Source organism: Mustela erminea, chromosome X (assembly GCF_009829155.1).
Source record: "Mustela erminea isolate mMusErm1 chromosome X, mMusErm1.Pri, whole genome shotgun sequence".
NCBI classification, from domain to species: domain Eukaryota; kingdom Metazoa; phylum Chordata; class Mammalia; order Carnivora; family Mustelidae; genus Mustela; species Mustela erminea.
Window position 1 is genome coordinate 32,812,447 of NC_045635.1, and position 19,074 is coordinate 32,831,520.

The window sequence follows — 19,074 nt, forward strand, 5'->3', positions numbered from 1 at the left end:
GGCTCAGTCTCACGACCCTGACATCATGATCTTAGCCAAAAGCAAAGTCGGATGTTTAACCAACTGAGCCCCCCAGGTACCCCTAAAGTATTTTTAAAATTTTAAATCCCACAGTTATAAATGAAAAAAACAATCATCTACAGTCCTGTCATGCAATCACAAAGCACTGTTGGCCTTTTAGTTTCTTTCCAGCTATTTTGCTGTGCACCTGCTTAGTTCTCATTTGTTTTATTTTACACGTTTTTATTTTCCTTCTTATGAAATTAATATATGGCCATTATAGAGAAATTTAAACTATAGTAAAACATGAATAAAATCATTTCAGTTTTTAGCACTGTCAGTTTTCAAATTTTGGCATATATTATTCTAGCCTATTTTTAATATACAGATAATTTTTAAAAGTAAGATTATAGTATCAATAGTGCTTTATAGCATGCAGCCTTTAATAAAATCTGGTTCATGTTTTTCAAACAAGCAAAGCTTAGTTTTTGATATTACCTTTTTTCAAAAAATACAAATTTTAGATATGCTACCATAATTTTCATAAAGCTAATGACTTTTCTTCCTGCTTTATCATTCTTCTGTAATGGAAAGGTAAGAACTTTAGTGGGAAGATATTTTGAAATTATGTAAATCTTCTCTTCTTCATCAGCTTATTACTCAGTAGTTTTAACATCTTCTCTTGATGATTCTTGACCAACTCAATAAAATCATAGTTGCTAAATGGTGATTTCTAACTCCATCATATGTACGTTTATTGGTTGGCATTCCACTATGGGCAGGAACTTTCCTGTTACCTAGCTGTCTATCTGTCTGTCTATCTTTTAGTACAGACTCCAAGATTACTTTATATCAATGAACTGTAATCTCTTACTGTCACTGTTTTGATCAGATTGTCCCAAATTTGGCTAATGGAAGTTTCTTTAATTTCAAACTGGCTTCTCTGTCTTTTTGAATTATCATTTTATTTACTTTTTTTTTATTTGAGAGCGAGCACATGCATGTGCACACAGTGGGGGGAGAGGGAGAGAGAGAATCTTATGCAGGCTACATGCCCAGGGCAAAGTCTGACTTGCAGCTTGATCTCACAACCCTGAGGTCTTGACCTGAGCTGAAATCGAGTCAGATGCTTAACCCACTGAGCCACTCAGGCATCCCTGCTTATGGCTTTTTTTAAATGCAATTTTTTTTTTTTTTAGGTGGGCTCCACACACAATGTGGGGTTTAAAATTTCAACCCTGGGATCAAGAGTCAGATACTCTACTGAATGAGCCACCCAGGTTTCCCTGCAAGTGTTCTTTCCATTTTTATTGTAGCCATAAATTAAACACATTTTATTGAATGTGGATTTTTGTTCATAGTGGAAAAGCCTTCTACACCATAGTTAGAGAGGAATTCACACAGTTTCTTCTTATATACTTGAGTTTTTACATTTAGATCTCTGATTCACTCACTAGTTTATTCTTGAGTATAGTGTGAGTTATGGATATGATTTTTTTCACGTGGCTATAGAGTTGTCCAAAGACCATTTCTTTAAAAAAAAAAATCCCGGGGCGCCCGGGTGGCTCAGTGGGTTAAAGCCTCTGCCTTCGGCTCAGAGTCCTGGGATCTCAGGGTCCTGGGATCGAGCCCCACATCGGGCTCTCTGCCCGGCGGGGAACCTGCTTCCTTCTCTTTCTCTGCCTTCCTCTCTGCCTACTTGTGACCTCTGTCTGTCAAATAAATGAAATCTTTAAAAAAACAAAACAAAACTTCTAAAAAAAAAATCCCTCTTTGCTTCAGTGATTTGCCCTTATGCATCTTAGTGCTTCTCTGTATCTTCCTGCCCACAGAGACAGGATGCTGCATTTCAGCAGTCGTTGAAGCAGAGAGAAGAAACTCCTTCAGCAGTTGCTCAAGCAGTTCTCCGTCCTCTCCAGCATCGCCTTTCTTCTCTGTAGATTCATTCTCCTCAGTCTACACACCCTTAAAAAGAACTCCCTTCACCCCTCATCCCGCTCCAACAACTACCTCGTATCTTGAAACTGTTCTGCCCGTACTCAGCTCCCCTGGTGAGGTTTCCCAGTGCCATGGTTTGGAAGGCTAACGATCCAAATTTATATCGTGGAGGGCCACCCTGAACTGCAGAACTGTGTGACTCACTGCTTACTCAGCATCTCCTCCAGGATTTGAATACATTTCTTAAAGTCAGCCTAAAAAATTCATGTTCCTTCCCCCTAAATCTGCTTCTGCCACAGCCCTCCTGATTTCAGTGAATGGTAACTCTGTCTGTCCATCTCTTTGCTAAGCCCCCAACCTTGTTGTCATCCCTGACTCTTCTCTGTTTCACAGGCACAACCCTTCTGCTGATAGTGTTGATTCTAACATGAAAATGTATTCAGAATCTAGCCACCTTTCACCACTCTCTACCTGTTACCACTTTACACTCCAAGCCACCGTCCCTTATCTGTATGATTTCTTGGCGCCCTAAAACCAGCAGGCCAGAGTGATCCTTTAAAGTGTCTTCTCTGAAATGTTCCGTCTTGCTCAGTTAACGTCCGAGTGCTCAGCCCCAAGGCACTGTACTGGCAGTCCCCGGCCCTGTCCTCCACACCTTCGCTGTGGCTGCAGCTATTTCTTTACCACATCTCCTCTGGCACTCCGCCCCTCCCTTACGTCGCTGTGGCTTTCTTGTGGCTCCTTGGAAATACACCGCGCTCGTCCTGCCGGTGTACTCACAGTGCATGACTTTGGCACTTGTGCTTTTCTCTCCCAGATAGATATGTCCGAGCTCCCTCACCACTCTCAGATCAAGTTCACTTTCTCAGCAAGAACGCATCCTACCTTAAATTGTAACCTCTTCCCCTTCTCTGAATTATTTTTCTTCCAGCACTTCTCACCATCTGACAGTTGGTTTTATTTATTGTTGCTCTCGTGAGAACTATTAGCTCTACGACAGCAGCATTTCTTGTCTGTTTTAGTCATAACTGTGGTCCTTAGCATATAGAACAGTGCTGGCATATAATAGGAATTAATTAAATATTTGATGTATGAATGAAGAATGAACGACTGGATTGGCATATTATGAGGTACGTTTATTTCATAGGAAGTAGTGACTTAATACTCACAAATTAACTGATAGATGTGAGCTTATTTTAAAAGCTTTTTAATTATTATACTGGTATTAGGTTCCTTTCCTTTATGGTTTATAGCTTGCCCTCTGAGTTAGTTTATGCCATGAAAGCCATACCATTCACAATAAGATGTGCCTAAAGTTTTTTAGTTTAATAAATATAGTAGAAGTAGCATTCTGGTCCTTGATCTGCTTCAGAATAGTGTTTGTTACATGTTAAGAAGGATCTGCTCTGTGTTAAGAAGTACTGAACACAGTTTCATCTTTGAAGTTCATGACTGATGAATTCTGGCAGTGCAGAAAATGATTGACTTTTGGGATTTGCCTTTTGCACTTAGACTACTTATTAACTATCTTTTTGATTACTAAAATTTATTTCTTATTTGTACATTTGTACGAATATGTATTCATACAAATTTTCATCACCCCCAAGTCTGAACTGTGTTAATTTAGAAGTATGCTTTCAGTAGGATATGGTGGGATTTTTTTTTTGGTAATTTTTTATGTAATTGGAACACAAGTCTAATTATAACATATAGTGGAAGAAAATGTAGTTCATGGTTCTCATTCTCATTCTCACCATGTAGAAATTTGGTGAGATTTAATCAGATTTGTCTGCTGAGTACCTGCTATAGAAAAGACATGGGACATAAAACAGTGAATAAGCTGACCCTCCATTGTGGCATTTGAGATATGACAGAGACAGCGAACATACATACAGAATCTCACATTTGTGGTAGTTACCAGAATTCTATGCCACAATCCTCTGCCTTGAGAGTACGTGGACCTGATTTGGTGTCTCAACTCTGCCACCTACTGACTTAGTGCTTTGTGCAAACATTTTACCTTTCTAGGAAGGCATTGATTTCTGTCTTTTAAAAAGTAGAAATTATACCTACACCATTAGGTTTGAGGCTGTGCACTTAGCTTAGTGGTTGGCACAGAGGATGCTCTCAATAAATAAATTCTGTTCTAGTTCCTGTATTACAGTCACTTTATTTCAGAATCATTATTTGATCTCTTCCATTATCTCTTATTTTCCTCTCTATTGGCCCATCAAAGTACTTTGCATGCTAGAATTTTAAATTTTGATCTAACATAAAATATAATTCTTTAAAACAACTATTTGAGGACTTTTCTTCACGTATTAATTCTGGTTTATTTGTGCTTGACTTTTCAAAACGGTTGTCCTCAAACTTTACTAGATTGCATAAGACTCAGATTGGCTACTTGTCAAAACTGCATAGTTCCACTTAGCATCCAGATCTGGGTTTCCAATACTATTCCAAGTAAAAGGAACCATGACTGTTTAGGGAAATGGCCAAGTCTAGGGCTGGGGCAGGGAGAATACAAGACGAACTAGAGTATACTGTAGTATTAGAAAGTAAGGAAGTGCTAAAAACAACGAATGGGAGCATGTCCCAGGGACATAGGAGCCAGTATGAAGGAAGTCTTGGTAGTCAAAGCTGGAACAATTTGAGTCACAGAGCAAGTAATACAGTGTAATTATAAATTATAAATTATAATTAGCATATTAGCATATAGAACAGTGCTATTTATAAATTATAAATTATAATTATAACCCAAAAATTATATATAATTATAACCCAAAGCATACAGTAAATACATATGTGTCCACAATGATATGAATGAATGAAAAAATAAATAGCTGCGAAAAATATACAGTACACAAGGATTCCAAGTTATATATGAGATACTCCCCTTTCAAGGAGGCACAGCTCAATTCTCTGCTTTTCTTGTGTGTGGTTTGGACTTAATGATCTGCTCCCAAATAACAGAGTATGGGAAGTGCTGGGAAATAACTTTACCGTGGAGAAACCTGGCAAACACTACCTTGATCATGTGATCAACGTTCGCACCATCAGTGATAAGTCATGTATAGCATGTGATGAGAAGGAATTCACTTCTGTGGTATTTTCCCCCACATAATCTCAGTGGGATCATGAGAGAATTACCAAAGACTTCCAAATTGAGAGACATTCTACAAAATACCTGGCTCCTTAAAACAAGATCATAAAAAAGAAGACTGAGAAACTGTCACAGACCAGAGGAGACTGAATAAATGATTAAATGAAATATGGGTCAAAAGGTCTTAAATGGAAAAACTAGTGAAATCAAAATCTATTGTTAATACTTACGGATGGGTACTGGTTCACTAATTCTTTTTTATTTTATTTTATTTGTTTATTTGAGAGAGAATGAGTGAGAGAGAGAGCATGAGAGAGGAGAAGGTCAGAGGGAGAAGCAGACTCCCCAAGGAGCTGGGAGCCTGATCCTGGAAGTCCAGGATCATGACCTGAGCCGAAGGCAGTCACTCAACCAACTGAGCCACCCAGGTGCCCTGGTTCATTATTTCTAAGAAATGTACTATCCCAATGTAGGATACTTATGTTTGGGGATCCTGGCTGAGGAGTATAGGAAAATGCTCTGTACTATCTTTGCAACTTCGCTGTAATATAAAATTACTGCAAAATAAAAAAGCTTAGTTTTAAAATTCATAGTTCAGGGTCCACAGGTCTCCACGGGGCAAGGAAACCTGCTTTAAAGAGCAGTCTTAGGTCTTCTAATGCACATGGTCAGTAGATCACATTTTATAAGATCGTAAAGCACGTTGTTCAACTAAAACCACGTAGCTGGAGTACTCAGAGAGCTTTGCAGTGTGTGGTATTTTCAGGGTTGTGGATGACTGGGGTGTCCTGACTCGGTGCATCATGCCAAGTCTTTATCCCACTCCCTGTGTCCTCCATGCTCCACTCTACCCCCATGCTGTGGTTGCATCTTAGAAACTGAGTCAGTAATATCCAAGGGTTTTAGATCTAGGCCAGTGATTGCCTTTTAGATAATACCTATCATTCCAAAGTGTTGCTATTTAAACTGGTCTTCTATGAAAATTGCTGAAAGAGTAACTGAAGAACTCTGCAGAGCCCCTTACTACTAGATGTTGTTAACAAAAGCTACACTGGAAATTTCTGAATTTAGAGCCCGTGGCAAGAGGTAGCATGTAGACACCTTTGCGTGGAGACAACAATTACAAGAAGTGTTCCATGTCTGAGGTGTTTCAGACTTGGTCACTAGTTCCCCAGAGATTTCTCATCACACGTGTGGGCAGAAACTCAGATTCTTTGGCATTGTTAAGGAAGCTCCTATTTCACTAAGCCTCTGATGGCATTTGAGCAACTTACTCACAGCTTTGCCCTTTGAGGGATGAGGGACTCCAGGAAGGAAAGGAAGTAGGAGTTGAGTTTGGGCATAGACGTGTAGGGGCAGACGTGGAGCATTGCTGCCACCATCTCCCAGCCATACTCTGCATTTTCATCCACATCTTCCCACACGTTCTCTAGACCTAGCCCAAGACCCTCTGGGGGAGCCAGATGTGAAATTTCCCTTCAACCACATGAGAATCGTTTCCTGGGGCTCCTGCAGGTATCCACACTCCTTTTGGGATCTCTTGAGAATAAGATAGTAAGTTATGCAGGGCCAAAGTATGTTTGTGTGTATTTTGAAAATCCTCATCTTGTTCCTGGTCTTAGAGGAAAAGTCTCAATTTTTCACCACTGAATATGCTTTTAGCTGTGGGTCTGTCACATATGGCCTTTATTATGTTGAGGTGTGTTCCCTCTAAACCCACTTTGTTGAGAGTTTTTATCAGGAATGGTGTTGGGTTTTGTCAAATGCTTTTTCTGCATCTATTGTGTTGTAAAGATTTTATTTGAGAGAGTGAAAACACGTGTGAGTGTGCACACGTCGTAGGGGGAGGTGCGGAGGGAGAGGGAAGAGCAGATTCCCCGCTGAACTCAATCCCAGGTGACCTGAGCCAGAGGCAGATACTTAACCGACTGAGCCATATGGTATATCATACCAGTTGATTTGCAAACACTGAACCATCCTTACAACCCCGGAATAAATCCTACTTGATGATGGTGAATGATCCTTTTAATGCCCTGTTGAATTCAGTTTGCTAATATTTTGTTGAGGATTATTGTATCTATGTTCGTCAGGGATATTGGCCTGTAGTTTTTTTGTTTTGTTTTTTAGTGTCTTTGTCTTGCTTTCATATCAGAGTAAGGCTGGCCTCCTAGAATGAATTGGAAGTGTTAATTCCTCTTCAATTTTTGGAATAGCTTGAGGAGAATAAGGATTGACTCTATTTTAAATGTTTGCTAAAATTCACCTGTGAAGCCATCTGGACTTTTGTTGTTGGAAGTGTTTTGACTACAAAAGTCAATTTCCACACTAGTAATCAGTCTATTCAGATTTTTTCTTTCTGAGTCAGTTTTGGAAGATTGTATGTTTCTAGATATTTATCCATTTTATGTTCACTTCGTTGGCATAAATTTTTCATAGCAATCTGTTATAATCATTGTATTTCTGTGCTGTCAGTTGTTACTTCTCCGTTTCTGATTTTATTTGTGCCCTTTTCTCCCCCGCTTGGTGAATCTGGCTGAACATTTATCATTTTTGTTTCTTTTTTTCGAAGAACCAGCTCTTAGTTTCATTGATCCTTTCTTTTCCTTTTTTTAGTCTCTGTCATGTACTTCCACTCTGATTTTTATTATTTCCTTTATTCCACTAACTTTGGGCTTTGTTCTTTTTCGGTTTCCTTTAAATGTAAGGTTAGACTGTTAGAGATTTTCCTTATTTCTTGAGGGTAGGCCTCTATCGCTATAAACTTACCTCTTAGAAATGCTTTCATTGTGTCCCAAATATTTTGGACTGCTGTGTGGGGTTTTTTTTTTGAAGATTTTATTTCCTTATTTATTTGAAAGAGAGAGGAGGGGCAGAGGGAGAGAGAATATCAAGTGAATTCCACACTGAGTGCAGACCTCAATGAGGGACTCAGTCTCATGACCCCAAGATCATGACCTGAGCTGAAATCAAGAGTTGGACACCTAACCAGCTGAGCCACCCAGGTGCCCTGAGGGACTATTGTGTTTTTATTTTCAATAATCTCCATGTATTCTTTTATTTCCTTTTTTTAAAAGATTTTATTTATCCATTTGACAGAGAGAGATCACAAGCAGACAGAGGGGTAAGCAGGCCTCCTGTTGAGCAGAGAGCCTGATGCAGGGCTCAATCACAGGACCCCAAGACCACCACCTGAGTTGAAGGCAGAGGCTTAATCCACTAAACCACCCAGGCGCCCATTTTATTTCGTTTTTGATTAATTCATTGACCCCTTGGTTGTTTAGCAGCATTTTGTTTAGCCTCCACATGTTTGTGTTTTTTCCAGTTTTCTTCTTGTATATGCTTTCTAGTTTCATACTGTTATGGTCAAAAAAGATGCTTGAGATGATTTCATCTTATTAAATTTATTGAGACTTGTTCTGTGGCCTAACCTATGATCTGCCTTGGAGAATTTTCCCTGTGAATTTGAAAAGACTGTATATTCTGATGTTTTTGGATGGAATGTTCTGTATATATCTGTTAGGTCCATCTGGTCTAGTGTGTCATTCAGAGTCACTATTTCCTTCTTACTTTTCTGGATCATCTGTGCATTGATGTAAGTGGGTTAAAATCCTCTACTATTAATTTTGTATCACTTTCAATTTCTCCCTTTATGTCTGCTAATATTTGCTTAATGTACTTAGGTGCTCCCATGTTGGATGAACACATATTTACAATTGTTATATCCTCCTGTTGGATTGATCCCCTTATCCTTGTGTAATGCCCTTCTTTGTCTCTGGCTATAGTCTCTTTTGTCTAATACAAGTATTGGTGTTCTGGCTTCTTTTTTGTTTCCATTTGCATGGAAAATTATCAGTCTTTATGTGTCTTTAGATCTGAAGTAAATCTCTTTTTTACAGAGAGTTCCCAGGTAGAGAGGGGCAGAGGGAGAGAGAGAATCTTAAGCAGGTTCCATGCCCATCATGAAGCCTGACACAGGGCTCCATCTCACAACCCTGAGATCATGACCTGAACCAAATTCAAGAATCGGGTGTTTAACCGACTGAGCCATCCAGTTGCCCCTGAAGTGAGTCTCTTATAGGAAGTATATGGATGAATCTTTTTTTAAAAATCCAGTCATTTACCCTGTGTCTTTTGATTGAGGCATTTAGACCATTTACATTTAAAGTAATTATTCATAGATATGTACTTATTGCCATTTGTCAATTTTTTCTAGTTATTTTAGTACTACTTCTCTATTCATTTCTTATTCTCTTGCTGCTTTCCGTGTAATCGATGACTTTATTTCGTGTTATGGTCAGATTCATTTCCTTTTATTTTTAGTGTATTTATTATAGGTTTTTGGTTTGTGGTTACCATAAGGTTCATATATCCCCAGTATATAGCAGTCTACATTATGTTGACGGTTGCTTAAATTGAAGCACATTCTAAGAGAACTTTATTTTTACTTCTTCCTCCACATTTTATATATATGTTGTCATATTTTATATCTTTACTTTGTGACTCCCCTTAACTATTTTTTAGATATCATTGATTTTTGCTATTTTGGTCATTAACCTTCATACTAGCTTTATAAGTGACTGATCTACTACCTTTATCACATGTATGCTTTTACTTGTGAAATTTTTTTCCTTTCATAATTTTTTTCTAATTATGATCTTGTCTGCTTAAAGTCCCTTTAATCTTTCTTGTAAGGTCATTTTATTGGTGATGAACTCCTTTAACTTATTTGTCTGGGAAACTCTTTCTCCCCACAATTCTGAATGATAACCTTGCTGGGTAGAGTGCTCTTGGTTGCAGTTTTTTTTTCCCCCCCACTTTCAGCACTTTGAATATATCATGCCATTCTCTTCTGGCCTGTCAAGTTTCTGCTGAAAAATCAGCTAACAGCCTATGGGGTTTCCCTATTACATAATTGGTTGCTTCTGTTTTGGTGCTTTTAAGACTCCCAATTTATCTTTAATCTTTGACGTTTTAATTATTATATATCTTGGTGTAGACCTCTTTGAGTTCATCTTGTTTGGTGCTCTTTTTATTCCAGGACTTAGATGGCCATTTCCTTCCCCAGGTTAGGGAAGTTTTCAACTGTTACTTCTTCACATAATTTTCTGCCCCTTTCTCTCTTCTTCTGGGTTATCTGTCATGCAAATGTTACTATGTTTGATATTGTCCTAAAGAGCCCTAGGCCTGTTCTCATTTTTTAGAATTCTTTTTTTGTTTGTTTGCTGTTCAGCAGGGTGCTTAACATTACACTATCTTCCAGATTGCTTCTCTGTTATTCTTCATCTTCTAATCTGCTGTTGATTCCTTTTAATGTGTTTTGCATATCTTTTACTCTATCCTTCAATGGATTGATACTATTTTGCATTTTCTGTCTCTTTGTTGACGTTCTCATTGAGTCATTCAGTTCATCCACTCTTCTCTAGTCTAGTGAACTAGACATTTTTATGAACATTACTTTGAAATTTTTATCAGGTAGATTGCTCATCTACCTGATAAGCAATGAGACAAGGTTTTGTCTCATTCTTTTATTTGAAGCATATTTCTCTGTTTCCTCATTTTGTTTGACTTTCTGTGTTTGTGTCTATGAATTAGGTAGACTATCTACCTATAAACTTGAAGAATGGCCTTGTGTAGGGACATCCCCTGTTCAGACTTTGTGCACCTGGCAGCTTTGGCTGGTTGGCTGGAGTTTTAACAGGCATGGGCTAGAAGTCCCAGGACACTCCAGGCTGGGGCCACCCTGCTTAGACAGCTGGAACTGAAGTGGGCACAGGCTGGGGGGCCCTGGGGCTCTCTGGGTAGGGGGAAACCTGACAGTACAGCTGGAGCTGTAACAGGTGTGGTCTGGGAAGTCCCTAGGGCACTCTGCATAAGGGGTACACTGGTGAGTCCCCTGGAGCTAAAGTGGGTACAAGGCTGGGCTGTCTTGGGATGCTTGATACCTGTGTTGCCTTGGTGAGATGACTAGAGCTATAGTGGACATTGTCTAGCAATGTCTGGGTACATGTGATGCTGCGGCCACTTCAGTGGGAAGGCTGGGGCTGATGCAGGCTAGGGGCTCAGGGCTTACTAAGGTAGCTCATTGGCAAGAACAGCCAGACACTACTCCCATCTGTGCAGCCAAGATGGAGAGAGAATGTAAACAGTGGTGCTTACCAACCCTTTCAACCCAAACAGCCAGGAAGCTTCCTCCTGTTTAGCAGAGTTCTAAGACTGGTTCCTTTATATTGTAGTTGCTTGTTTAAACTGTGCCTTCTTTTCTGTGCCCCAGGGCAGACAGTTTCTGATCCCTCAGTACTATCCCTCCCCACTGTAGTTCACAGCGTAGGAGGTGGGAATTCTGGTCTTTTTCTGTCCTGCTGTTTGATACGTTGTCCCTCTATCCTTTGTTGTGCAGAAGCTGTTCAGTCCATCCTCAGTTCTTCAGGAGGAATTGCTTTATATGTAGGTATAGATTTGGTGTGCCCATGGAGGAGTGAGTTAAGAGCCTTCCTATGTCACCATCTTGGACCCTTTGAAAAACCTTATATGACCAATTAAAGTAAGTTTTTATTCATTAAGTTGTTGATATTTTTAAATTAGTGGTGTTTTATTCTCTGGCATTTGGGCCCTTTTTTAGATTATAAATCCTCTGAAGTCCTAGTTATTCTTTTCGGGTTACAGTAAGAACTTAATCTGGAAGGTTTCAGATTGTGTATTACCAAAACAGTGGATTTGTTCCAGTGTGGGTCTCTCCTGCTCATGCCAGCAGTCTTTTAACCTTGACCTGAAGTTACCTCAGCAGGTTTCCCTTCCCACTACAGAGTTACTCTTTTTCAGATCTGCCCTCGTAGATTGGGTACTGGTGGGAGTAATGGCCCCAGTTTTTAGTCACTTGTACAATCATTTGGATCATAGATTTAATGTAACTGCATGTTATTGTAGGCAACAATGTTAGTGATGCCCTATTTAACCTCTAAATATGCTGTTTACCTAGGATTATACTAAAGACACACAGAAAATTTCAGAATTCATCACTGTTTCTTATTAGAATTATTATTCTTATTAGAATCTACCAGAAGATATTCTTTCAGTGGATATGGTGGCACTCCAAGGATCCCATGACAATATTGCACCAGAGTTTGAGGTCACAAAAATGATGAGTCAGGTGTCTAAAAAGACCCTGCTTTGTGTAGCTACTCTAGTTTGACAGTCTCAACTCCTATTCCTTAGTGACAGGTAGATCGCCTCTCTTTCTGGGCACTTCTGGGCATGAAAACTCCTACCCATTCTCTTCCATTTAAAACTTCAGTGTTGGTTTTCCTTTATGCTTTTTTCTCCTTTGCTTCTTCAGCTCCTGCTAGACCTTAACCTTAAGATCTGGAGTGAGGAGATGAGCATGATCTGCTCTTTAACCCTTACCCCTTCCCATCTCTCTCCTTAAGTATTCTGGGGAGGAAGGAAGGGAAAAGAGGACGGATGTCTCCTAACATATCTGGTATTGCTCTGTCCCCTTTTGGCTGTCACTAATTCTTTGGTGAACCTAATTATAAATTGGGTAGGAAGTGCACAGTGTTCTTCAAGGGGTCCCTAAAAGAAAACTGTACAACATAGTTCCAGGAATAGGAGTTATGACTTCTTGTTGGCCTCTTCCGCCCGCTTCCCCAGCTGGCTTCTATCCTAGTATGCATGCCTCATATCCTTGTTGTTGGGGCCTTTTGGCTGGCAGACAGCCCTCTGGGACAGAGTAGCTGCACCATGGCTCAGTTTTCCACAGTATCCTCCTAACTGGTGAAAAATCCTTACACCTTTTTTTTTTTTTTAATCTTTAGGAAAGTTCTCTACCAGCACTGACCCTGTTCTCTACCTTGCTTTCCTCATATCCACCCTGCCCTTCCTATGTGCACAGGGAGCAGGAGTAAGGTACATCAGCCATTCTACTGCTTAAGCAGATGTCCACTCGGGGACTGCAATGTCAGTGGTTTCTACATACATATATCCTAACAGCTGGCTTTCTTAGAGCTCCCCTCAGTAGTTCAGAGTCTTGGGGTCTAAACAGTAACTGTGACTCTGAAATGTGACATGCTAACCTAGCATGTGCAGCAGTGATCCTAATGGCCTTATCTGCTACCATGCTGCTGCTTTGGGATGGGTAATTGCTTGATAAGTGGTACTGTCCTTGTTAGAAATGGCTCACATTTTGTAACAGTGAGAGCTGCAATCATGAGAATAAAACTTTCACATTCAAATTGGGATTTGAGTAGAAACCTAGATCAGCAACGTTGCTTGTTAAATGGTTATGTATCTGTTATTTCACTTGAAAGATGATATCACATGCCTCCCATAGCATGCCAGGAGGAGGTTAGCCAGGAATTCAAAGAACAGGGGTTTACCTGTTTCCCAAGGAATTATATTCCTTGGCCTAATCACTAAACCTCTCCCTCCACAAAAGGAAAAGAAAAAAAGTCAGAAACCACCCATTGTAGGATGAGATTGAAATGTAAAATGACACAATATCCAAAACAAAATGCAAATTTCTTCCTTATTAATATTTTCTCTCTGTATATAATACTGTAGACTATAGGGCCACAAATAAGTTACCAAAAAGTATTAAAAATTATATATATTTTTGAAAGTAGCTACTTTGATCAACGTATTGAGACAAGCATATGAAAAAATATTAACCGCATTTCATTGATCGTCTGATCACTTATTCACATTTTAACATCTCTGAAAAATTGAAGTGCAGCTTACAATCAAAGACATGTCATGGATTAGTTGAAAGCATTTTTTTCTTTGTTTTTTTTTTTCTTTTTTAATACATAAAAAAATAGTGTGCCTTTCAGTTCATAGTATACTTGATAAAATACAGCAACGAATCCCCACTCATGCCCCCTCAGAGATTCCCATCTGGGTGCAGCAACCACTCTAAATCACTTTCTGTTATAGTAGATAGTTGCTGATTCCTTTAATATTTGAGGTTTTCACTGTTCTACCCACTGTTAGGCCATAGTCTCCCTAGTTCAAGGCTGACAGTGGCTCTCATAGGTGGAATATCAGTAACTGTAGAAATAAGATTTTGTTTAGCTACTTCCAAGATACAATAAAATCAGTGGCAAAGGGATTAGAATTTTGCAATAGCCCTGTATTGTTAGCCCTATGTCTTGGGTACTATCAAGCTGAAACAGACCATTTATTCTATCACTGCCCATAAACAACCAACTGAGCAGAGAGGGCTATGCCTTTTCTTCAGGTGTATGCTTTAAAGACTTGCACTAATGCCATAAATTAAAACAGCATTATTATTTGAACATTAAGGTATTGTCCCATTCCCAAAGCTAATATTTGATACCAATCACTGCTTGTCATGAATAGACTAAAGGCTGATTTTTCCTTCCATTCCACAGCTGAAGAAGGATTCATAGAATAGGCTCTGGTAATATTTATAATTGATAGGGTCCATGAAAACCAAATAGGTCAAGCTCTTCATTTGTCAAATAATAGCCCCAAGGAAGTCAATTTACTTTTTCCCATAGCAAGATACTGATTGGTGCAGCCCAAAATAGGGCCCAGGTCTCCTAATTCAGTGTCTTCTCCACCCCTCCTTCCCCTTTCCTTGCTTTGCATTGAACACAGTTCCCTCCTAATTTAAGTAGTGATGGTTATGCCAGGGGTTTTACAATGAAACAACTTACCTCTAGATTCTTATTAGGCCATTTTTAGGCCATAAAGACACATCACAATATACTTATTCAAGTTCAGATATGATTGAAATGGAAAAAATGGTGGCTGGTACCTACTCTTAGCTGGAATTTTAATTTTACTGTTTTAAAATGCTTGAGAAAAGTACCATTTGGGACAGGCAAATCCGGTAATATTCTTTCCATCCCTGGACTAATATTGTCAATGCCAAAAAGACCAATAATACACCTGACAAGGAGGAAACCACTCCCTTATTGATAATACTTTGCCTTCCTGTTCCAAGGAAAAGCCTGTTAGTGAAATGGACATCACAACTGTGGATCAGATACATGCTAATTACACAGGTTAATCAAATGTGCCCTTTATTCCTAAGTATGCATGGACAAAGTTTTGCAAAATACTTGAGAAAAGTGCAAGGGAAGGTCATGATGAACAAACTGAACAATTTCTGAGGTTAAAAAAAAAAACAGGAAACAGAAGAGAATTTTACCAAAATTCAAATTCATACCCAGAATTTTGAGAATATGAATTTGAATATATGTTAATAAAAATTAGAAATTTTAAAAAAGAATATGAATTTGAATTGAATAAGACTGAATTGGAATAAGTATATATTTGAATTTAAATAAGAGGCTGTAATAGAGGGGATCAGTTAGAGAACCAAAAAAAGTACTTGGAAAAGAGGCACATTATCGCATAATTAAAAACTTAATAAATGCTAAGTGCCCAGTGCAGGGTTGCCCTGCATCACTTAAGCTCCAGCAGAACCTGGAACACATCACTTAGGCCCCGCCCCCAACCCCACCCAAACTGGAAACTCTCAAGCCCCCCCCCCCCCCGTGTCTTCCCTGGACCCCATTTCCGGTCCGATCCCAGGGCTCGCCCAACATCCCAACGGACACTTCCCTGAAGTCTCAAACCGCCGCTGCTTCTGCCTCTGGCCTCCCTTGCCGCTCAAGCTGGGAAATCTCCGAGGCCACCACCGCCGTCGGCCCCGCCGCTGCCCGCCGCGCAGCCCTCGCCTCCGCGCCACCTTCGCCTTCGCCCTGGTGCCCGGGCCGCCAGCCATGGCCACCCCGCTGCTCTCCCAAGTGCGCCAGAACTACCACCCCGACTGCGAGGCCGCCGTCAACAGCCAGATCAGCCTGGAGCTCTACGCCTCCTACGTGTACCTGTCCATGGCCTTCTACTTCGACCGCGACGACGTGGCCTTGAAGCACTTCGCCCGCTTCTTCATGCGCCGGTCCCGCAAGGAGACCCAGCACGCCGAGAAGCTGATGGAGCTGCAGAACCAGCGCGGGGGCCGCCTCCGCCTCCGCGACATCAAGAAGCCGGACCGCGACGACTGGGAGGGCGGCCTGAAGGCCATGGAGAGCGCCCTGCACCTGGAGAAGAGCGTGAACCAGAGCCTGCTCGACCTGCACCAGCTGGCCACCGACAAGAACGACGCCCAGCTGTGCGACTTCCTGGAGAGCCACTACCTGCACGAGCAAGTCGAGGCCGTCAAAGAGCTGGGGGGCTATGTCACCAGCCTGCGCAAGATGGGGGCCCCCGAAGCCGGCCTGGCAGAGTACCTGTTTGACAAGCTCACCCTGGGCGACAGCGACAAAAAGTACTGAGTTGGGACTGTTTCCCCATAGCCCCAGGCCGCATGGTGACTTTCCCTGATCACCATGCTGAGCATGCTTATTGCAGTATTGCTTCTGCAAAAAGTTCCAGTTCTTCCAGTTTTTCCACGAATAAAGTTAATTTGGTTTAAATAAAGTTATTTGGTTTTTAAATAAAGGTCTCTGGTTGAATTGTATGCATATCTCTCACCTTTTAAGTTTTAAAACGTATTCAGGAATCTCTCCACCCACCCAACCCCATCCACATGCAGCTCAGGATCTCTGAAAATAAGAGGGAGAAGATATTTCATGGGCCCATGGAAAACACAGAATTAATCTTACCCTTATAAACAGTGTTGTGGTGGATGGGTGATCTAGGGCCCTGATGAATGTGGGATCCTGTGCATAGTAAAAGTATAAAAATATGGCTTGAAAATTATGATTGGGATTGATCTGGGGAAAGAGTGACGGAAATGGGGTTGGGCAGGGATTAAAGTTAAGGAGGTCTTTAGCTTTACCTGAAAACTTTTAGTTTGTTAAAATACGTAAATACTAATGTTTGTTGATTCTAGATAGCAAAAAAGGGATTCCAGAAGCCATGGCAGGATACCTCTTTGACAAGCTCACCATGGACAACAGTGATAAGAGAAACTGAATATTAGGCTGGCTTCCCCCACGATATGAGAGTGATTACCTTTGGACCCCTGTGCAGGACATGCATATTGTCATTAGGAAACTTCTGTTTCCCCTTATAAACAGTGTAGGTATGTGGGATGGGGTCAGATGGGTGGTTTGGAGCCTGAGTTGCTGTAGATGGGGGTGTTTGACAAAAGTATAGAAAAAACATGGTCTAGAATTTATAATAGTTGCTTCTGGGAAAGAAGTGAAAAATGGGGTTGAGTAGGGATTAAAATAAATAGGAGTCAACTTTATCTGAATCTTTTTTAGCTCATTAAGTCAGACAGATATTAATGTTTATTGTTTCTCAGTAATAGCTTGGGGGCCCTGGTAACTGGCATAGGGGATTACGGGCTTGGCAGGTTCACCTTTGTCAGTCAGTGACTACCAGAACTGTGTTTCAGACTCTCTGTGTGTGTGTCTGGTGTGATTTCAAGTGGCCATCACTGCCAGGCATGCATGCTGCCAATGCAAAACCTCCAGTTATCGGTTTTTATGTACACTTGCTAATAGTTTGGTAAAAAAAAGAAGACCCTACCAGTATAAGAGTTAAAAATTTAACAAAGATGCTGAACATCAAAATACTTGATACTATGAAGTAGATCAAATCTCCAAGAAAGAAATAATTCATAACAATAGTAATTCATAGTCATAAAAGGACCCTATACAGTAACAACCAGTCAGTAGAAATTCCAGAAGGAGAAAACAAGGGGTGGTTCAGAGGGAGTAGACAATAATCAAGAAATAATTTTTTTAAGTATAATCCAAATGCTACTATTCTTATATGCTTTCTTGTTTAATCTACTAATGTTCTGAATTACATTAATAGATTTTCCTGTCTGGGGCGCCTGGGTGGTTCAGTGGGTTAAAGCCTCTGCCTTTGGCTCAGGACATGATCCTCAGGGTCCTGGGATCAAGCCCCGCATCAGGCTCTCTGCTCAGCAGGGAGCCTTGTTCCCCCTTTCTCTCTGCCTGTCTCTCTGCCTACTTGTGATCTCTGTCAAATAATTAAAATCTTTTTAAAAAATAGATTTTCCTGTGTGAAATTATTTTTTTAATTCATAGAGTGAAACTTATTTGGTTACTGTTGAGCTGTTTTACTATAGTTCTTTGAGATATAATTTAGAGATGTAACATTGTGTAATTTGAAGGTATACACTGTGTTGATTTGATACACTTATATGTTGGGAAATGATTGCCATCAAAACTTTAGCAAAAATCTCCATCACTTCATATAATTACCATTTCTTTTTGGTGGTGAGATTATTTAAGGTTTATTCTCTTAGCAATATTCAGTGATATAATATTGTTAACTATAATGGCCATACTACACATTAGATCTCCAAAGTTTGTACCATTTGATCAATATTTCCCCATTTCCTTTAACCTCCAGGTTGTGGTAACCACCATTCTACTCTGTTTCAGAGTTCGGCTTTTTAAAGTTCCTTATATAATTGATAGATTACAGTATTTGTCTTTTCCTGACTTATTTCACATAACGTCCTGAAGTTTCATCTAAGTTGTTGCAAATGGCAGCATTTCTTTCTTTCTTATAGCAGAATAATATTCCGTTTTATATATCACATCTTCTTTATCTACTGACCAACACTTCCATTGTTTCCATACATGGCCTATTGTGAATAATGTTGCAGTGAACATTAGGAAATAGTTATCTCTTTGAGATCCTGTTTTCATTTCTTTGGGATAAATACCCAGAAAATAAATTGCTAGATCATGTAGCAGTTCTGTTTTTAATTTTTCAAGGAATGTCCGTATCAGTTTATACTCCCACCAACAGTGCACGGGGATGTCCATTTCTCCACATCCTTGCCCACAGTTGATATTTCTTTTTAATGATGACCATTCTAACACATATGAGGTGATAGCTCATTGTGACTTTGATTTGCATTTCCCTGATGACTAGTGCTATTGAGTACCTTTTCATATACGTGTTAGCCATCTGTATGTCTTCTTTGGGAAAATGTCTATTCAGGGTCTCGGCCCATTTTTTAATTGCATTGTATAAATTCTTTCTGTATTTTGGATATTGATCCCTTATCAGATATA

The 19,074-nt window shown here is 40.0% G+C and overlaps 1 protein-coding gene across 2 annotated transcripts in view; it reads left to right on the plus strand.

The window, feature by feature from the left end:
* Nucleotides 1-17,876, plus strand: part of LOC116582454 (ferritin heavy chain-like) — a 109,179-nt gene extending 91,303 nt beyond the window's left edge. The window contains exon 4 of one of the 2 annotated variants that reach the window (XM_032329860.1): nt 15,682-17,875. In XM_032329860.1, the coding sequence (XP_032185751.1) occupies nt 15,682-16,341 (660 nt within the window). In that variant the 3' untranslated portion in view covers nt 16,342-17,875. Of the gene's footprint in view, nt 1-15,681 lie in introns of both variants that reach the window. The other variant, XM_032329861.1, reaches the window with a different exon arrangement.
* Nucleotides 17,877-19,074: the final 1,198 nt, after the last annotated feature.